The following is a 21,661-nucleotide window of genomic DNA, read 5'->3' as shown; positions in this document are numbered from 1 at the left end:
TGGTTTATGCAAGGAGGGCACCAAATGTGCCCTTCAAAGCATTTCCAGTGGCTTGGGGAGGCTACTCCTCCCAAGCCTGTAACACCTATTTCCAAAGGGAGACGATGCAACACCCCTTTCCCAAAGGAAGTCCTTTGTTCTGCTTTCTTGGTCTTAAGCTTTTCAAACAACAAGAGGGCAGAAACCTGTCTGTGAGGTGGTAGCAGCTGATGCTGCCTGGTAAACCTCAGAAGGCTGAAATGGCAATACTAGGTGTTGTCTAAGGAGCCCCCAGAGTGCATGGAATCATACAACCAATGCTTGCAAAAGTCTTGAGGTATGACTCCAACATCTTTGATGCCAAACATGCCTATGTTCGGAGTTACCATTATGTAGCTGGACATAGGTAGTGACCTATTTCCAGTACATGTGTAAAATGGCGTCCCCGCACTCACGAAGTCCGGGAAAATGGTCCTGGAGTTTGTGGGGGCACCTCTGCTAGTGCAGGGGTGCCCTCATACACAGGTACTTTGCACCCTGCCCCCAGGGCTGGAGGGCCTGCTATAGGGGTGACTTATAAATGACCTGGTGCAGTGAAAATGACAGTGAAGGGGTGTTTGCGCCTTTTCACGCAGGCTGCTATGGTAGTCCTGCAGAAGCCTTTGCGTAGGCTCCCTATGGGTGGCAAAATATAAGCTGCAGCCCACAGGGTTCCCTTGGAACCCCAATGCCCTGGGTTCCTAAGTACCATATACTAGGGACTCATAGGGGGGCACCAGCATGCCAGTTGTGGGGGAAATACTGTGTTAACAGTAACAAACAACCACATTTAAGGGAAAGAGCAGGATTAGCAGGATCCCAGTAGACATAGTCAAACACTTTGACAAACAGGCCAAAAGTGGAGGTAACCAAGCTAGAAAGAGGCTACTTTCCTACACACATTGACTGCCACACCTACTAGTCGATATTAATGCGAATAAGAAAGCAGAGAATTGACAATTGTGAAGTGGTAAGGTTAGTCTTATACGCACCACTTTTAGGCCATAACACAGCATTTATGATTAAAATGTACATTGTTTTTTGTATAATCATGAAAGTAACTCATTTCTTTTGTTCATGTTTTAGGTTGGTAAAGGAATTTATAAGCTGGGACCAGACTAAGCATTTTCCTCTATTCATGAAATATTTTGTAACCTACATAAATGGATTCTGTGGAATCAGGTAACTGACTTTACGTCTATGGTAGGTTTGTAGATTACCAGCTCTAAACTATAATGAAAGGCAGCCATTCAGCTTGAAGTCCAGTAACCATTGTTTCAATGTTTTGCTAAAGATCAATATTAACCCATACATTTCAAGATGAAAAGTATGGGTAAGAGGTGTAGCTCTCTCACACTCAACCCAGATGGTCATCAATCTATCAATCAATCAATCAACTAATTGTCTTTGGTTGATTATAAAAATAATCATAAATGTATAAGTCACACAAATTTCTTATAAAAACATTACAGTACTAAAAATAATAAAATTATGTACATATAATTAAAAGAGCACTGCTTTACAATAGCAAACTGTGGCTTTTAGAAAATTACCTACTGATCAACTAGTGACCTAAACTAGACAATAACAACATTTAACAAATCTATGTTTCTTCAAGACTGGAATTAAAAAATGACACATGAACTGTTGATAAAACTTACAAAAGTAAGTAAAGTGTCTCAAGGTTTGGGGGAAAATTTAATGGCAAGGGCAAATACTATTTGAGACAATATCGTACTGTCCTGAAGGAAAAAGCGATGTAAAATCCATAAGGCCCAACCCCATCTTTAGCAGGCAGAGACTCCATTTTCTCTATTTTTGCAGATTCATTAACATGTCTGCCTTTGAAGCAGAGATCATCTGTCTTTATCATTGTAAGGACGTATGAATGTGTCAAGTTGTTAAGACAATAATATTAATAAGATACTTGTTGCGCAGATAATGACCTAGCTAGAATTAATTTTGCACCATCATTCTGGGACTTGCGCCTTGTCATCTCTGTTTCAAGGTCAAATAATAAAAATAGCATAAACAGGGTAGCCCAAATTGACATGTTTTTACCCCAGTTGTTTAAAAGACAGTGTCTAAGACTACCATATTGATGCACACAGGTTATGTTAGACATTCCTAGGGTTATGTCAGAAATTCCAGTCTTAGACAAGATATAGTAAAAAAAACACACTCACTAATTGAGCACTTGTCAGGAGAGGTCCTTCAGACCAGGTAATCACTCAAGATAGTGCTAAAAGATCTTCAGACTGCTGTGATAGTCCACTGAAAGCTGATACTTAGCCACATTTGGGAATAGAAAACCTCCTGAGGGAACACTTGCTCCTGACTACTAATAACTACAATGTTTTGCTGTAAACAGGCATGTAGTACATTTATGCTCCCTAAGAAACTCTAGACATAAGTTACCCTACTCCATGCTTTCTTAATAAACTGCATAGAACTAGGTTTTAGGATGTGAGATTGCTAGCTGACATTTTAACTATGGTTTAAATGTTCATTTTGTTCTCATTGTTCTCAACACATTTGCACTGTCTGGTTTAATTATATTTTTTGTGGTTATTTTAGATGTGATAAACAACAGGATGAGCGTGCTGAAATAAACACTTTTTAGTTGAAGTGTCTTTTCTTAAAGCAGTTATTATGTGTGATATTGTAGAGAATGAAATTGGGCTTCTAGGTTACAAATGCATCCCTGGATCCATGTTTAGACAATGTTAGTAACCTAAAAACACACGCAGCACTTCAACTGTGTATTGGGTGGTATTGTGTTGGGCTACAACAAGCTGACTTTCACATTCAGTTGCTGGTGTATTGAACTAAGTTCACTTGTGACACACGTGGGAGTGAAATAAAATTTTGTAGAGCTAAGCCAGAGTCTTAGTTTTGCAACAAAAGACAACTACAAAATGTGTCCAATCTGAATCTAGTTATAAATGCTCTTCACAAGGGATGAAAATTCAAACTTAAATGTGGTTCCAGGCCCATACTGTTGTGTAGTATGGCATATTGTCTCAATTAAAGTTTCTTTAAATTCTCTTCTTCCTTTGGGCTATGCCTACATTCCACAAATGAGAGCGTTACCCAGGATTTTTCCTTTGTAGAAATTAAATAGGGGTTAGTGAATAGACCTGGTCTGCCTAGCTCTGCTACTACATATTTAATGTAACAGAGCCAAGGAATTTTAAGGCCATAGTTACATGCTAAGCAATTCCCAACAATTTGTCTGTTTAAGGTACATGTTTATTGTTCCAGAGTGATGGCCACAGATCCAAAAGGTATAATTAATTAAATCATTTACATAGCTAAGTCTCAGTTACCTGTGGATAAATAAATGTGGGCTATTATGTGGCAAACCTAAAAGACACCTGCAAAAGTGATTTCCTTTGGCTTGAAGAATAGTCTCATGACTGTGGCCCCAAACGCAGCTCAATAAGTTGAGATAGGTAGACATTTTCTTATATGTATTTCCAGAAGTGTGGGTATTGGCTTACTGCCTAAGTTTGAAGCATGATAAATGCACAACCTACTAACTTACTAAATCTCTGACACCTAAGGGAGAGACAGGGGAACTAAAGCTCAATGAATCAAATGTTACGCCCAAACTTGAGAACTGGCAAATTTTCCCAATTGGCCCTCTTTTAATACAGATAGCTATAGCATTCATATTCTTCAGGCTGCATGCCTTATAAAATGTTTTAGACAGATTGGCCTCCAAGTCTAATTTAGCGTAAGCTTACAACATTGTCAATGAGTCGTTAAATCCCATTGGCAGTACTGGACATAAGTACTGCATCATCTGGATATAAAAGTGCTGGTAAGGGTTTAGATTTAACCAGTGGCAAGTCCTGTCCATGTTCTATTAAAAATGAGTTTTACAGTGCACTATAAGAATAGAATAGAAGCACCTCCTTCATAATCACCCGAATCCAATTTAAAGGATTTGGTACATTCCCCCAATTCTCCATATCTAACTGAAGCTGAAACATCTGTATATAGTAGCTGAAGAAAATGTAAGAAAGATTGGCCCAAACCCATGCTAATTAATAGTTCTCAAAGTTTGGACTGGTGCATGCGGTCAAATATGCTACTGAAGTCCATGAACGCTAAATACATGGCGCTCTCAGTTAACACTAAATACTGGTGCTCTTCTTAGCTACTGTGTACTTGCTCACTATTAAGCAAAGCTTGAGACATCCTTCCATTGTCCCTAAAACAAAACAAACTAAACCTCGGACAAGAGCTCACAGTTGGTTGTCCATGATCAAATTTATTGTAACAGAATTCGACCCACCATCCTAACATTAGGGTCCAGCAACAAAATATTTTTTTAGTATTGTAGAGCTTGGTGACTACCCTTTCGAACTACGGGGACAATAGTAGCAGATTATCAAGAGATGGGAGGTACAATCCTACAGACTGAAAATAAAGCATGTGTAATTACCGGCACCTGAAATTAATCTGGGATTGATATAGGTTCATTGGGACCCAATCTGCTCCTGGATTTTTACTTGATGGACTTTCTAAAATGGTGGACCCTATTTCATGGTATTTGAACTGAATGGCAATAGGAAATGCTAGGGTATGGTCTCCATTAGTCTGCTCCTCTACATCCAGGAAGCATTAGATCTTCTCAAAATGGGACACCCACTCTTCAGTCATAATATGCAGTCCCAATCTTGATGGTTGACCATTTTTAAACTGATTTGAATTAACAACCTTCCAAAGCGATTTGGTGCCTTGAAAGTTACAAGAGCCGGCCAATCCTTTCCAAGTCGATTCCATTAGTCAGCCTTTTTTCTTTTTAGCCCCTTCGCTGCCAGGCCTTTTCCCCTCCTGTGCCAAGCCTTTTTTTGGCTATTTGGGCAGTTCACGCTTAGGACCTCATAACTTTTTCTTCACATAAGCTACCCATGCCACATTTGCCTCCTTTTTTTCCAACATCCTAGGGATTCAAGAGGTACCCAGACTTTGTGGGTTCCCCTGAAGGAGACAAAGAAATTAGGCAAAATACAGCAAAAATGTTATTTTTTTTCAACAAAATGGGAAAAAAGGGCTGCAGAAAAAGGCTTGTGGTTTTTCCTCTGAAAACGGCATCAACAAAAGGTTTGCTGTGCTAAAATCACCATTGTCCCAGCTTTCAGGAACAGGCAGACTTGAATCAGAAACCCAATTTTTCAACACAATTTTGGAATTTTACTGGGCCATACACCATTTTTACAAATTTTGTGCTTTCAGCCTCCTTCCAGTTAGTGACAGAAATGGGTGTGAAACCAATGCTTGATACCAGAAGGCTAAAGACCTCTGAAGAGTAGACAATATTCTGAATTCAGCAAGAGGTAATTTGTGTATATCGTACAAGTGTTTCCTACAGAAAATAACAGCTGAAATAAAAGAATATTGAAATTGAGGTGAAAAAAACAGCCATTTTTCCTGCGACGTCAGATTTTTGAAAGCAATATACTGCTCCGTCTGCTGGACTCTTCTGGTTGGGGGGATATATAGGTCTTGTAGGTTCATCAAGAACCCTAGGTACGCAGAGTGAATAAACGAGCTGCACCTTGCAATGGGTTTTCATTCTATACCGGGTATACAGCGATTCATTTGCTGAAATATAAAAAGTGAAAAAATAGGTATCAAGAAAACCTTTGTATTTCCAAAATGGGCACATGATAAAGTGGTTATTTGCACATCTCTGAATTCTGGGGTGCCCATACTTGCATGTTAGTTACACAGCATTTCTCAAATAGATGTCTTTTTTACACACTGTCTTACATTTGGAAGGAAAAATGTAGAGAAAGACAAGGGACAATAACACTTGTCTTGCTATTCTGTGCTCCCCCAAGTCTCCCAATAAAAATAGTACCCCACTTGTGTGGGTAGGCCTAAAGCCCGTGACAGAAAATGCCCCAAAACACAACGTGGACACATCACATTTTCCCAAAGAAAACAGAGCTGTTTTTTGCAAAATACCTAGTGGTGGATTTTGGCCTCTAGCTCAGCCAGCACCTAGGGAAACCTAGCAAACCTGCACATTTTATAAAAATAGACACCTAGGGGAATCCAAGATGGGGAGACTTATGGGACTCTGATCAGGTTCTGTTACCCAGAATCCTTTGCAAACCTCAAAATTTGGCCAAAAAAAACAACTTTTTCCTCTCATTTCGGTGACAGAAAGTTCTGGAATCTGAGAGGAGACACAAATTTCCTTCCACCCAGCGTTCCCCACAAGTCTCCCGATAAAAATGATACCTCACTTATGTGGGTGGTCCAGGAGCCTGCAACAGAAAGTTGCCAAAACCTGTAGAGATTGAGAGGATAGCACAGCGAGTTGATAAGCACATATTTTTCGTTTATACATCTTTTAGGCTGACTCTGCTTTGGGGACCCACACAAGTGAGGTATCATTTTACTTGGGAGACTGAGGAGAACACTGGGTGTGCCTGAGCGGTGATCCTACAAAGAAAAGCGAGGAAAATATGCTTTTTTAAGCAAATTTTGAGGTTTGCAGAGGAGTCTGGGTAAGAAAATGTTGGGGGATCCAGGCAAGCCACACCTCCTTGGTCTCCTTGGGGTGTCGATTTTCAAAACATGTCTGGGTTTGGTAGGGTTCCCTAGATGAAGGCTGCACCCAGGACCAAAAACATTGGTGCCCCCTCCCCCCCAAATACAGGTAGTTGTGCAATAGATCATTTTGATGTGTCCAGGTACTTATGTGATCTTCCAAACACTAAAATTGTGAAAAGAAACACACAAAGTTTATGTTAAAAAGACCCGTCACCCACCAACGAAGTTGGTGGCATGCTTCATCATCGGGGTCCCATCCGAGACACCTAGCGTGTCAAGGGTGTGCTGTGACGCCTGATTACAGCGGAGCAAGTTTTGTAATTTTTACCGCACATACTGGTTGGATTTGGCACTAGGGTGAGTGATGGTTTAGTAGATCAAATTTTATTAACAAGAGATTTCACAAAAATGAAATGCACTTTTAATAACTGAAAGGCCAAAAAACGTAACCAATGACTCACAGCTTGGGAGCTGTAAAGCCACGACAAGACACCAACTGCTTTACAGTCCTTTCACACACCTTTCATACATGACATGCACAAGACCATTCACACCGCTAGCCACGGGCCCAGCACATTACAACACTCGCATCGACAGACAGAGCCACTCAAGAGCCCATCACTTACATATGCCCACATGCCTGATACAGCAATCACACCAGCTGATGGGTGTGTGTGGACTGGAGTTTGCCTGGCAGTGTGTTGCAGTAGCCAACAGCAAGTCAATATATACACCACCAGCCAAATGCCACTCCACACACAATGGCATAACTTTTTTTTGTTATCAAAGAAACCACTAACTAATTAGAAATAATTACAAAACTACAAACACAAAAGCTATAACTAAGTACATGACAGAAGTGACAACCATGAAACTGAACACATGAAAATATAAAATTGGCAGTTTGCACTCATGGTAGTTCCCAGTAATTCTTCTGGGTGTGGTAATTCCTGAAACACCCACCCACACACAGCCCAGGCTTTAAAGGACAATCTGGGCAGTACATTCAAGTCTCTCTCCAGATGCCTCTTTGAGCACAAACTCTACATTTCTTAGCTGGAAAGTCTTTTTTGGGCATTGGAGGAATGTGCTCAGCAACATGGCAATCTTTCAGTCTAGCCACATCCTCCACCACTGCTTTTCTAGGAACTCTGGCCTGTTCTACCACAATAAGGCTCCCTATCACTGACTCCTGATATTTCACAAATGTCATCTTTGACTCTGGAGACCTATCCTTGAACACAATAAAAGCATTAAAAGTTGCCAAGTGGAACAGGTGAATTGCTAACTTCTTATACCAAACATAAGACTTACGAATAGCAGTATAAGGTTCCAACCTCTGATCTACTCTATCTACACCTCCCATATGCTTATTATAATCTAAAATGCACACAGGTTTGTGCACTTCAGCATCCTGGCCCCAAACAGTCACGGGGGAAGTACTCTCATCATGGATGGTACTTAGCATGTAGACATCCCTCCTGTCTGAAAATTTTAAAGCTAGAAGCTCATCATTCTGCAAGGCACTGCACTGTCCCCTCTCAAGTCTTTTACAGACAAGCTCCTTTGGCTAGCCTTTCCAGTTACAACGAATTGTGCCACAAGCAACAGTGTCCACTCTAAACAATTTCTTGAACAACTGCACTCCAGTGTAGAAGTTATCTACATACAAATGGTGACCTTTGTTAAACAGTCGTCTACCAAGTTCTCACACAATTTTCTCAGTAACTCCAAAAGTGGGAGGACAACCAGGGGGGTCAATACTGGAATCCTTACCATTGTAGACCTGGCAATTATACACATATCCTGTACTACTTTCAGACTGCATATACAATTTAATTCCATATCATGCCCTCTTGCTAGGAATGTACTGCCTAAAAAACAAATGGCCCTTGAAGAGGACCAAAGACTCATCCATAGTTATTTCTTTGCCTGGAACATAGACCTCTGAGAACCGATCTACAAAATAATCAAGGACAGGCCTAATCTTAAAAAGATGGTCAGAATCAGGGTGATCTTGTGGCAAGGCTAAAGCATTGTCAGCAAAATGCAGCATCCTAAGAAGAAGCAAATACCGATTACGACTCATGGTTGCAGGAAATATAGCCGTTGCCATCAAGGGACTAGTAGACCAATAAGAAGCCAGTGACGCTTCCTTATCTACCCCATCAAAAGAGTCAAACCCAAAAACCTTTTCATCTCTTCCAAATTTGTGGGAATCCACTGGCTAGCTCTAGAGTGAGGCCTAAGTCTGGCAGAGTTGTCCCTCAAATACTGCTCTGCATACAAATTAGTCTGCTCAACAATCTCTTCCAAAAACACATCATCCATAAATAACTCAAATAAATTGACAGGCAAAAATGTTCTCTGTATTGACCCTACACCCTGGGAGACCAGTAAAGGCAGGCAACTCTAGCCGCTCCATGTTTGGGGCTACCCATGGTTCAGGTCTTCCAACGGGAAACCTTTCAGCTCTAGGTTGCTGCACTATTGGCACATCAGTGTCCTCCTTTAAAACAGGCCCTTCATCTGCACTGAGAGTGGCCTCCTCATCAGAAGATTCCTCTCCGACAGAAACTTCACTGCCAGAATCTCTCACTTCCTCCTCTGCCTCAGATGCAGAGTCAGTCTCATGATCAGACAATGACTCAAAAAGCACACCAACAACCTGCTGAGCGGTCATCCTGCGGCTAGCCATGATCCTTCCTACGAAAAGTAACTGGAAAAATGCACCACCAACAACCATCACTGTGTAAGATAAGTAATGAACAAAGTGTGGCTTTATACAAAGTGTTATGTACTGAAAAATGCTACCGCTCACTTGCCGGAAAAACCTACTCATCAGCAACTACTCTGCACAGACACAGGAATCATCAATGATATCTCACTAAAAAGAAAGAAAGGAAAGCAAATTAGAAATTAGACAACACAAATAACATTGTGCACAAATCGAAGGACAATTTCACACACAAACCTCCATTTAGTACACCACCTACAAACATGTCATTCATGCATGGCAACAATACTCCTTTGGAGTAAATTGTTTTTACTTACCTAAAACATGCCACTATGCAAGCCGCAGGTCAACCACTGCTAAAACCCGCAAGGAGCCACAGCAAAGGAATCAAAAGCTTTGAACTAGAACAAAAAGGAGAAAAAAACTGTCATCACAAATGCAATTACTTCACCAGTTGACAAACACCCCACCATCAAGCATTTAGAAATTGGTGCCTAAGTGGATTCTGGCCTCCGTAGGGGCAGATGGGCCTACTAAAAAATAGGCCTATCCGCCCCAAGGGGTCAGAAAATAGCTTTAGTAGTGTCCCCCCATGGGGAGCGACCCTTGCCCAAGGGGCCACCCCAAAACAACAAAAAAAACACACACACACTATCCCTGGTGCCTAATAGGCTGATCTTCCCCAAGGGGGGCAGAAATGGCCATCAGTTCTATGCCCCCTTGGGTGGGTGGCTCTTGCCCAAGGGGGCGTCCCCCCACAGAAATACACAAAAAAACAAATCCCTGGCATTCCAGTGGTTTCTGCCCCCCTTGGGGGCAGATCAGCCTAAAAGTAATAGGCTGCTCTGTCCCCAAGGGAGGCAGAAATGGCCATAAATAATATGCCCCCCTAAGGGGAGCGACCCTTGCCCAAGGGTTCGCCCCCCATCCAATAACACACACACATTTTCCCTGGTGCCTACATGGCTTCTGCCCCCCTTGGGGGCAGATGGGCCTAAAAAAAATAGGCCGATGGCCAACAATCCTGTGCCCCCCTTGGAGGGGCGACCCCTGCCCAAGGGGGCACCTCTCCACAGAAATAAACAAATGTAAAAAATCCCTGGCATTCCAGTGGTTTCTGTCCCCGTGGGGGCAGATCAGCCTAAAAATAATAGGCTGCTCTGTCCCCAAGGGGGGGCAGAAATGGCCATAAATAATATGCCCCCCTAAGGGGAGTGACCCTTGCCAAAGGGGCCGTCCCCCATCCAATAAACACACACACATTATCACTGGTGCCTAAGTAGCTTCTGCCCCCCTTTGGGGGAAGATGGGCCTAAAAAGAATAGGCTGATCTGCCCTCAAGGGGGGCAGAAATGGCCAACAGTTCTATGCCCCCCTTGAGGGGTGACCCTTGCCCAAGGGGGCACCCCCACACAGAAATAAACAAATAAAAAAATCCCTGGCGTTCCAGTGGTATCTGCCCCCCTTGGGGGCGGATCAGCCTAAAAATAATATGCCGAAAATCCCTGGTGTCTAGTGGGCATTCCTGCTGTCCGGTTGCGATGCAGGAATGCTCAAAGAAACATCGGGGGAAAGGAAAACCCTCTCCTTTCCCCCAATGCCTATTTGTGTGAAATCCCTCCCTCCCGCCGGAGGAGAAACTTGCCTGTTTCTCCGAGGTCGTGCTGGAAACAAATGGCTTCTGGCACGACCGGCACCCTCTAATGATGTCAGTGCGCGCTCGCGCACTGATATCATTGGGGGGATGGGGTGCGGGGGCGGAGTGGAAGGGGAAGGACTTCCCCTTCTATCCCTGCCTTGGGGGGGTGGGATGGAAGCCCACGCTCCCTCCGAGCTCATGTGCAAGGAAGTAATGGTTACGTCCTGGGCACAGGAGCACTGTGCCGGTGGACATAACTATTAAGTCCCCAGCACAGAACAACAGGTTAAGAATACTTGTATAGAAAGCTCTACAGTTCGCAATTTCCTTCCTATGCTGGTCATTCTATTTAATATTGAATGCCTTCCTTAAACTTCTGTTGGCCTGTGAACACGCTTCTTCAAACCAATGAGGAGAATTTGTCTTAAGAGTCCTATATACTCTCAGGAGGGTATTCCTAATAAATCTGCCCAAAATAACAAAGCATCTATAACTACACCAGGGCTGCTCTCCAGGAATATACTCAAGGTGATAAGTGCTGGATTCTCCCTATTCAGTTTGGTTAGTAATTGTGAGATGTCAGTTGAATGCCAGCTCAGCCTTAGTCCCTTATCTATGATAGTTATATTAAGGGCACTTCTCTTACCATGGCTTAAGTGACTCGAGGTTACTTCAGGAGCAACCAGGATAGCTGCAAGAGGGTTGCAGTTTCTGTGTCCACTTACCCATGTACACCTATCTTGGATGAGTTTCCACAGGTGTGGGGTACAAAAATGTTATCTGTAAGCTTGCATGTTCCCTTCCAAAAAAAGTTGAAATCTGACTACGTTTCCAGTGACCTCTCGCAAAACTGCGCAAGTCACATTCCACTGAATAATTATAAAGATTTTCTCCTCATGAATTAAGTTACAAACCGGACTGATATGCTTTCTCTAGTTACAAGGATTAGTATGTGTAATTCTGGTCCATATTTAAGTATTAAGATCTCCCCTCAACCAGAAATTTGCATAACACAACTTCTAAGTTCACCAATTGGAGAAAAAGGTGCATTTGTTATCCATGGAGCAAACACTGCTATAATATTAATCAAGAAAAAAATTAATTCCCAGGCCATCTTCTCAAAAAGGCCTAAATGCCTGCATGTCCCATCATTAACTTGGTTACGTGGCATCTAAGGACACTGTAGTCGAGTTTTTGTCAGAAATAAAGAAGTGACACAGTTCTAATTGGCCGGTAAGGCGTTCCACTATACCATTACTTTGGGGATGATAGACATATGACAATTTATGCTTTATCCCTAGAGAGGTGCAAATGTGTTAAAAAAGGGCGTTAACAAAATGGCTGCCATTATCTGAGTGGATTGTTTCTGCAGTTCCACATCTAGGTATTACTTCTTGTATCAAAAAATTAGCTGCTGCATTAGCATCATTATGTACACATGGTCCTGCCTTGATCCACCTTGAAAAGAGACAGACCGACCACTATCAAGTACCTGTAATTATTACATTTATCGATCATGTCAACGAAATCTAAATGTAGCTAGAAGATATTCTTTAGCCGTATGCGCAGGGAGATGCAGTTGCTCCAGCCCTGTATACAACAAAACTTGTGGCATAACCGGTTTCCCAGTACTTTCCTTTCTATAGATGAAATCTGTAGGTGATTGTATACATCCTCGCTGTTCCCACAATTCCCTTTAATGTAGCGAGGCCTGTTCCTGCAACTCACGTAAATGTAATTGTGCTGTCTCAATATACGAGGGTAGTAATTCAGTATTATTCTGTTGTCTGCTTATCATTTCCAATGTGTTCTCTTCTGATTCACTATAATTTGGAGATGTTTTAGCTGCCTCCTTGGCTGCCCAGTCTGCCAGAGCATTACCCCTGGAGGCAAGGTCTTCTTTGTTTGAATGTTCCACACATTTTATTACCGCCACCTTAGATGGTAAGGTTAAAGCATGTATCAGTTTTGGCAATAAATCTTTGTGCAGCACTGGAGACCCATCAGATTTAAAAAATCCTCTCCTCTCCCACCTATGGATGCTCGAATGCACAGTAGTAGTAACATATGCTGAATCTGAATAAATCGTTACTTCTAACCCCTCAGCATGTTGCAACGCTTCAATAATAGCCACTAATTCCGCAGCTTGCTTGCGCTGAAAAAGGGGAGGGTAATGGATCACTCCCTGCTGTTCGGCTATTACAACTGCTGCTCCTGAATGTCTAATCCCTGTTTCATGGTCTATGAAAGAGGATCAATCCACAAAGAGCAGCACGCTCCCCAGGATGGGATTTTCTCCCACCTTACTCATTTCTTCTGGCACATAATTGGCACAGTCATGTACTTGTTCGTCATCATTAACTGGGTACACAAAGAATGTCGCTGTATTAACTATATGACATCTAACCACCTGCAAAGATGGTAAAGTATTACTTCGTACCCAGATACTCTCTGAGGCGTGAGAGTGCTTTTGCCTCTTTGCAAAATAGCGAATGTGGCATGCTCCACATACAGTGTTAAAGGTGATCCCATCACGATCATAGTGCTCTTCTGAACTGCAAATGCTGCGGTTGTCGCGCCGCACCACGCGGCGCGAGCCGAATGCTCGGCTCGCGCCGTGCAGCGCGTCCCCAGGACGCGGCGCACCCCGACCCTTCTGTGTACGGCGCGAGGCCCCAGATTTTCCTTGGGGCCTCGCTCTGCTTTCTGTTGCATCCCTGTTTCCCTCTGACCCCTCCTTACCGGTTCTTTTTTCTTCTTTTTCTTCTTTGCCTTCTGAGGCATTTTTCTTGTCCTTTCTTTATGTCTTTCCCCTCTTCCCATGTTACCTTTTTCTTCCCAGCATTCCTTGTTCCTTATTTTCTATGGTTCCTGTTCTATTCTGTCCAATGTACTTCTTCCCTATCTAAGATGGTGTCTTTTTACTTCCTGTTGGTCATTTCCTGTTTCTTGGTATATAAGGGCTCTGTTTTCTCCCTTTCCTTGCGCTGCAACACTATCTGCTCTGATTGTGTCTTCGCTCCTGATTCTTAGCCTTCGGTTCTGAATCTTGTCAAATTCGTGTTTACCTGCATTTTTGTTTCTTTTTCATTCCTGGTTTTGTTTTTGTTTCAGGAATCCACTGTTTGGAGGTTTTTTCCCCTTTTAGGTTTTTTTTCCCTCTGGCACTATTTCTAAAGGGCACGGTCTGTTCTTGGCGGTTCCATTGCCTACAGCACCGTGGCTACTAGAAAGAGTCGCCCCTTTCTGGGCCAAAGCCGAACCTTCAAGACCCACGCCACTAGATCTGCGGTTTCCAGGCGCAAGCAGCACGTGAGTCGTGACAGATTGCAGCGCCCAACCATTCCGACGTCTTCTGACACCATGGATGATACAGTGGCGGCTGCTGCAGATCCTGATCCATCTCTTTTGACTACTATTCAACAACAAGCTCAGGAATTGCAACAATTGCGCAATGAGAATGCTGTGTTACGACAGGCTTTGGCCTTCCGCAGTGGCGATGTTCCGACTATCTCCGCCTCTACTCCTCGTTTCTCTGGTGAACCAACTAAACTGCGTGAATTCCTGGATGCATTAGCGGTGTACTTCGCCTTCCGACCTACCCAATTCTCTCATGACAGGACAAAGGTGGGATATCTTATCAGTGCATTATCCGGTCCTGCCTTGGCCTGGGCAACCCCGATGGTGTCATCCAACGACCCGGTATTGTCGGACTATTCTGCCTTCGTGACCCGCTTCAAACAAATGTTTAGTCGTCCAGGATTGGAAGCCTCAGCAGAGGAAGCATTATGTGATATCCAGCAAAGTTCCCAAGATGTCCTTCAATATATTACACGTTTCCGCCAGTTAGCGGCAGAGACCACTTGGGTGGAACGTACCCTGGTAACTTTGTTTCGCAGAGGACTTAAGGAAGAAATAAAGGATGAATTAGTACATTCCACCAGAGTTGAAGATCTTTGTGGCCTGATGGATCAAGCACTTTCCATCGAGTATCGTCTTCAAGAACGACGAATGGAGAAGAGAAGGAGTAGAGGATCTTCCCAGCCAAGCACTTCACGGATGTATCTACCTCGTTCTGAGGAATCTCATCCCCCTGCTAGAGACATAGAAGGGGAACCCATGCAAGTGGATACTACTCGAGGGCCGCTCTCCGCTAGTGAGAAGGAAGACAGACGGAAGAAAGGATTGTGCCTATACTGTGGTTCTGCTGGTCACATGCTTCGTACCTGTCCTGTACGTCCACCAAGACCCTCGGGAAACGCCACTTCCCGTCCTCTGTAAGAAGGGAGGGGACGGGATCATCGGCTATACCTTCCATCAGTTCATTTAATGACAATACAACATACTTGTTCGTGTTACCTGTCATATTACAACTACCTGATGGCCGCCAAGAAAGAACTATGGCATTATTAGATTGTGGTGCTAGTGGTATATACATGGATAAGACTTGGGCCACTAATCTACAGATCCCCACACAACCCAAAGACATTCCTGAACAAGTACACACCGTGGATGGATCCTTGATATCCTCAGGTCCAGTCGATACTACGACCTTGATGTTAAATTTACAGTTTGGTAATCATCAAGAACACATCTCCTTTGATCTAATTTCATCTCCCAACCATACCATTATTCTCGGAATTCCATGGTTTACAAGACATAATCCGTATGTGAACTGGGTAACCCGGACAATTTCCTTGTCCTCACAGTTTTGTCAAGAGAACTGCTTTGCTTCCGACAAATATTGGTCACCGAACAGATTAACACCTATTAAGAGTACTATGGAATATTCCATCAATACTGTCCAAGGAGTTCCTGAACACTATTTAGAGTTTCAAGATGTGTTCCAAAAACCATCCAGACCTGTATTACCTCCACATCGAGAGTACGATTGTGCTATTCCTTTAGAACCTGGAACAGTCGTTCCCTTTGGGAGGATGTATTCTCTCACGGAACCTGAAAAGGAAGTTCTAAAGGAGTATCTGGAGGAAAATGTACAGAGTGGTCTCATTGTTCCATCGTCTTCTCCGGCAGAGGCTCCTCTCTTTTTTGTACCTAAGAAGACCAAAGATCTTTGTCCTTGCCTGGATTTTCGAGGCCTAAATAAAATAACTATAAAGGATCGTTATCCTTTGCCCCTCATCAAGGATATTCTAGAGGCAGTCAGAGGGGCTCAACGTTTTACCAAGTTGGATCTTCGGGGTGCTTACCACCTTTTACGTATAAAAGAAGGAGACGAGTGGAAAACAGCATTCAGGACACCATTTGGTCATTTTGAGTACAAAGTCATGCCTTTTGGTCTTACGAATGCCCCTGCAATATTTCAAAGATTCATGGACTCAATATTTTCCGATCTCCTGAACCAGACAGTCGTAATCTACTTAGACGACATCCTTATTTTTTCCAAACATCCCGAACTCCATTCTTCTCATGTGAAACAAGTCCTTCAAAGACTCCGAGCACATCAACTATCCTCTAAACCCGAAAAGTGTGAGTTCGATAAGACGGAAGTCAAATATCTGGGTTATCATTTAAGTCCCACCGGCATAGCTATGGACCAAGAAAACGTACAAGCAATTCTCGATTGGCCTTCTCCCTCTTCTATTAAAGAAACACAATGGGCCTGATTCTAACTTTGGAGGACGGTGTTAAACCGTCCCAAAAGTGGAGGATATACCACCTACCGTATTACGAGTTCCATAGGATATAATGGACTCGTAATACGGTAGGTGGTATATCCGCCACTTTTGGGACGGTTTAACACCGTCCTCCAAAGTTAGAATCAGGCCCAATGTTTCCTAGGATTAGCAAATTTTTATCGGCAGTTCATTCAAGACTTTGCTAAACAGACCAGCCATATAACTCATACTTTAAAGAAGGAAAATCTAAAACAGGGGTTTGTCTGGACTAAGGCGGCTGAAACAGCTTTTCAAGATTTAAAGAAGGCTTTCACTCAAGCTCCCATCTTAAGACACCCAGATACCAACAGACAGTTTATAGTAGTTACCGATGCTTCCGAAAGAGCTATTGGAGCTGTCTTACTCCAACTACAAGAGGATGATGGTCTTGAACATCCTGTTTTCTATTTGTCCCATATTCTCTCTTCAGCAGAACAACATTACTCAGTACTAGAAAGAGAGTTGTTAGCTCTGAAGACAGCCTGCATCGAATGGAGACAGTTTCTGATGGGTTCCAAGGAACCTTTCGAGGTGAGAACAGATCACCGTAATCTGCAATGTCTACGTAATTTTGTATGCCAGAATAGTCGCCAGGCCCGTTGGGCCTTTTTCTTCAGTCAGTATGACTTTTACATCACCTATATTCCTGGATCTCAAAACATTCTGGCTGACGCTCTGTCTCGCCGTTATCCAGATTGTACTCCTTCCCCGTCTCAGTTTCTACTGGAGCCTAGTAAGATCATTGGAGTTGCTCAATCTTTTCTGGAGGAGGTACAACTGGAGTACTCTAGCCTGTCTAATAGCGAAATAGAGAAATTAAGAACCTGTTTATGCAAGAAAGAAGGACACTATTATCATCAGAATCTGTTATTCCTCCCTACTAACAGAGTTCGAGACAAGGCATTACAGATGTGCCATGATTCACCGGTTGCTGGTCATAGAGGCATCAAGGCCACACAAGAACTTCTTTCGCGATCTTTCTGGTGGCCTACCTGGAAATCAGATGTCGAAAAATACGTTCAGGCTTGTCCCATATGTGCTCAAGTCAAGATTCCCCGTACCAGACCTGCAGGATTACTACAGCCTTTGCCGGTTCCACCAACTCCATGGCATACTATTTCCACGGACTTCATGTGTTCACTTCCACCATCAGCTGGAAACCAGGTTATCATGGTCACTGTTGATTCTTTCTCTAAAATGGCTCACTTCACTGCCCTAAAGAAGTTACCTACATCCCAAGAATTGAGCCAGATATTTATCGACCATATTTTCCGTCTCCATGGACTTCCACATACCATTGTATCTGACAGGGGACCTCAGTATATTTCCCGGTTTTGGAAATATTTTTGCAAGACACTAAGGCCCTCATTCTGACCTTGGCGGTCTTTTCGCAAGACCGCCGAGTTACCGCCGCGGTGAAGACCGCCGACCGCGGCGGTGTGCCGCTGTGCGCATTCTGACCGCTGGGAGCGTTCCGCCGGAAAACCGCCAGCAGCCACACTGGCGGTCGGCGGGAAAGTGGAGACTGGTCAACCTCCACCACCACGCCAGCAGAACACCGCCCACAGAATTACGACCCACATTTCTGTGTGGCGGTCTTCTGTTGGCGGTCTTCTGTTGGCGGTCACCTCCCCATGGCTCCCGTCGCCTCCCGGAGGACCAACGCACAAGGTAAGTTGATCGTCCGTGAGGGGAGGGGGTGGGGGGGTGTTGTGTGATGTGTGCGTGCATGGGGGTGTGCGTGTGAGTGTGTAGAGGGGGTGTGTGAGTGCGTGTATGCGGGCGGGGGGTGCTGCTGTGTCTATGGGTAATGTGTGCTGTTCGGCAGGTGCGCATGTCGGCATGTATGTGTGCGGGTATGTGTCCCCGTTGTGTATGTGTGTGTAGGGGGTGTGTATATGTGCATGTTGGGGGTGTGTGCATGTCGGGGTACATGTATGTGCATGTCGGGGTGGGGGTGGGGAGGGGGTTCGTACCACCTCTGGGGGGTGGCAGGGGGGTGGAGGGTGTGGGGGGAGGACTCGGTGGGTAGTGGGGGGTGGGGGAGACCCCTATCAGTGCCAGGGAAGGAATTCCCTGGCCCCGATAGTGCTTACCGCCATGGTTCGCACGGCGGTTCCCGCCCGCAAGAAACCGCGGCGGTAGGCAGGGTCATAATACCCTTGGCGGTCTTGGGACGACCGCCGGGCCGGAGTGCGCAAACTCCAGCCCCGCGGTCATGACCGCCGTGGCGGTCGGAGTGGAGAAGTAGCGGTCGGTCGCGGCGGGGACCGCCGCGGTCAGAATGCCATTTTTAATACCGCCGGTCTGTTCGCGGTCCGACCGCCGTCTCTCCGCCGACCGCCAGGGTCAGAATGAGGGCCTAAATATCAATATAGCACTATCATCCGGTTTCCATCCTCAGACCAATGGACAAACCGAGCGTTTGAACCAAGGATTAGAACAATACCTTCGCTGTTTTTGTAATGCCACCCAAAGCAATTGGAACACTTATCTTCCTATTGCCGAATATTCCTACAACAATACTGTCCATAGTGCCTCCAAGGTCACTCCTTTTTTCTGGTCCTATGGCTATCATCCTACCTCTTTTCCTACTTCTTCTCAATCTACCTCTCCTCTACCTGCAATTACATCTTTTTCCAAACGTCTCCTGCAACTCCATAGGCTAATTAGATCTAATTTATTGAACACCAAGAGATATATGAAGAAGATCGCAGATAAGAAACGTGGACCCACTCCAGATTATCACCCTCTAGATAAAGTCTGGCTTTCTTCCAAATTTTTGCCCTCTCGCCTTTCTCTAAATAAGTTCACGCCTCGCTATTATGGGCCTTTCCGTATTCTTCAGTTGATCAATCCTATCACTGTTCGTCTTCGCTTGCCTCATACTTGGAAGATTCATCCGGTCTTTCATGTATCCCAACTCAAACCTTATGTCCCTGACCTTTTCTCTCGTCAGTTTCCTTGTCCTCCTCCTGTGTTGGTGAATGATGTACCTGAATATGAGGTTCAGGAAATGTGTGACTCTCGCCTTTTTCACCGACGTCTTCAGTATTTGATTCACTGGAAGGGATATCCTCTTAGCGAATGCTCTTGGGAAGATGAATCTTCTGTTCACGCCCCTCTTCTGATTTCTCGTTTTCATCGTTTGTTTCCCTTCAAACCTGGACCTTCGGGGGGGGACCTACTGTCGCGCCGCACCACGCCGCGCGTCCCCAGGACGCGGCGCACCCGAGCCTTCTGTGTACGGCGCGAGGCCCCAGATTTTCCTTGGGGCCTCGCTCTGCTTTCTGTTGCATCCCTGTTTCCCTCTGACCCCTCCTTACCTGTTCTTTTTTCTTCTTTTTCTTCTTTGCCTTCTGAGGCATTTTTCTTGTCCTTTCTTTATGTCTTTCCCCCCTTCCCATGTTACCTTTTTCTTCCCAGCATTCCTTGTTCCTTATTTTCTATGGTTCCTGTTCTATTCTGTCCTATGTACTTCTTCCCTATCTAAGATGGTGTCTTTTTACTTCCTGTTGGTCATTTCCTGTTTCTTGGTATATAAGGGCTCTGTTTTCTCCCTTTCCTTGCGCTGCAACACTATCTGCTCTGATTGTGTCTTCGCTCCTGATTCTTAGCCTTCGGTTCTGAATCTTGTCAAATTCGTGTTTACCTGCATTTTTGTTTCTTTTTGATTCCTGGTTTTGTTTTTGTTTCAGGAATTCACTGTTTGGAGGTTTTTTCCCCTTTTAGGGTTTTTTTCCCTCTGGCACTATTTCTAAAGGGCACGGTCTGTTCTTGGTGGTTCCATTGCCTGCAGCACCGTGGCTACTAGAAAGAGTCGCCCCTTTCTGGGCCAAAGCCGAACCTTCAAGACCCACGCCACTAGATCTGCGGTTTCCAGGCGCAAGCAGCACGTGAGTCGTGACAGCGGTAGCTAAGGCTTGCTTACATGGATAGTGGCCCTTCATGATAGGATCTAGCAGCCCACTGTAGTAGGCAATTGGCTTATGTCCCATAGATGTTTTCTTAGTCAACACTGTGGTCACAGTCATTCCATTACAATGACAAAAGAGGTAGAATTTGTTCTTATAATCAGGTGTACCTAACACTGGAGCATTCATAATCACTTTCTTTAGCTCAAGAAATGCTGTCTCTCCTTCATCTGTCAAATGTATTTTATTTGCAGTCCTTTAATGCAGTGAGAAGTGATGCTGTCAAGTTAGCATATTCAAATACCCACTGCCTCACATAATTACAGAGTCCTAAAAACTGCTGCATCTGTTTGGTAGTGGTGGGCTTGGGCATATTTGTTATGCTTTCTATTCTGTCAGGTGTCACCTTCCTCCCATTTTTAGATATCAATTGTCCCAAATAATGAATCTCTTTCTGCATGTACTGCAACTTATTTTTATCCACCTTGTATCCTTTGTCTGCAAGCGTGCAGAGGAGGCTAATGGTATCATCTCTACATATATTTTCAGTGGCACTACAAACCAAAGTGTCATCCACATATTGTAAAAGCGTACTTTTACATTGAATGTTCACTAAATCCTTTTTAACTGTCCAATTAAAAATACTTGGGGACTCGCAAAAACCTTGAGGAAGCCTACTATGGCAATATTGTGTATCTTCAAATCGATTACAGAGAAGAAAGTGGCATCTTTAGGTATATTTGTCAATATAACCGAAGGATCGGGTACTACAGGGTAGTCTTAAATAACAATATCATTCAGAGAGCGTAAATCCTGAATCATTCTCCAAGTTCCCGCTTTGGATTTTCTTATCGGGAAAATCGGCGTATTACATGGCGTCAATCTTTCATAGATCACTCCTTGCTCAAGTAACGCCTGACTTGTAGTTAGAATACCTTCCTCTGCTTCTTTGGACAGAGGGAACTGGCGTATCCTGGGCAATATGGCTCCAGGTTTCAATGTAATTTTAAAAGGCTTAGCTCCTTTAATCAATCCCACATAATGGGGTCCCTGTGTCCATTACACTTCTGGTACCTTAGCCAAATCTCTTTCTTTTATC

The 21,661-nt window shown here is 44.0% G+C and overlaps 1 protein-coding gene across 2 annotated transcripts in view; it reads left to right on the top strand.

The window, feature by feature from the left end:
• Window positions 1-21,661, top strand: part of EXOC3L4 (exocyst complex component 3 like 4) — a 584,807-nt gene that overhangs the window by 318,234 nt on the left and 244,912 nt on the right. For both annotated transcript variants that reach the window (XM_069207295.1, XM_069207294.1), the window contains exon 7: window positions 1,105-1,200. In XM_069207295.1, coding sequence (XP_069063396.1) covers window positions 1,105-1,200 — 96 coding nt within the window. The remainder of the gene's footprint in view (window positions 1-1,104; window positions 1,201-21,661) is intronic.

The sequence above is a fragment of the Pleurodeles waltl genome, chromosome 9 (genome assembly GCF_031143425.1).
Source record: "Pleurodeles waltl isolate 20211129_DDA chromosome 9, aPleWal1.hap1.20221129, whole genome shotgun sequence".
Taxonomy (NCBI): Eukaryota; Metazoa; Chordata; class Amphibia; order Caudata; family Salamandridae; genus Pleurodeles; species Pleurodeles waltl.
The sequence above is the reverse complement of the archived record's forward strand: the minus strand, read 5'-3'. Positions and strand labels throughout refer to the sequence as shown.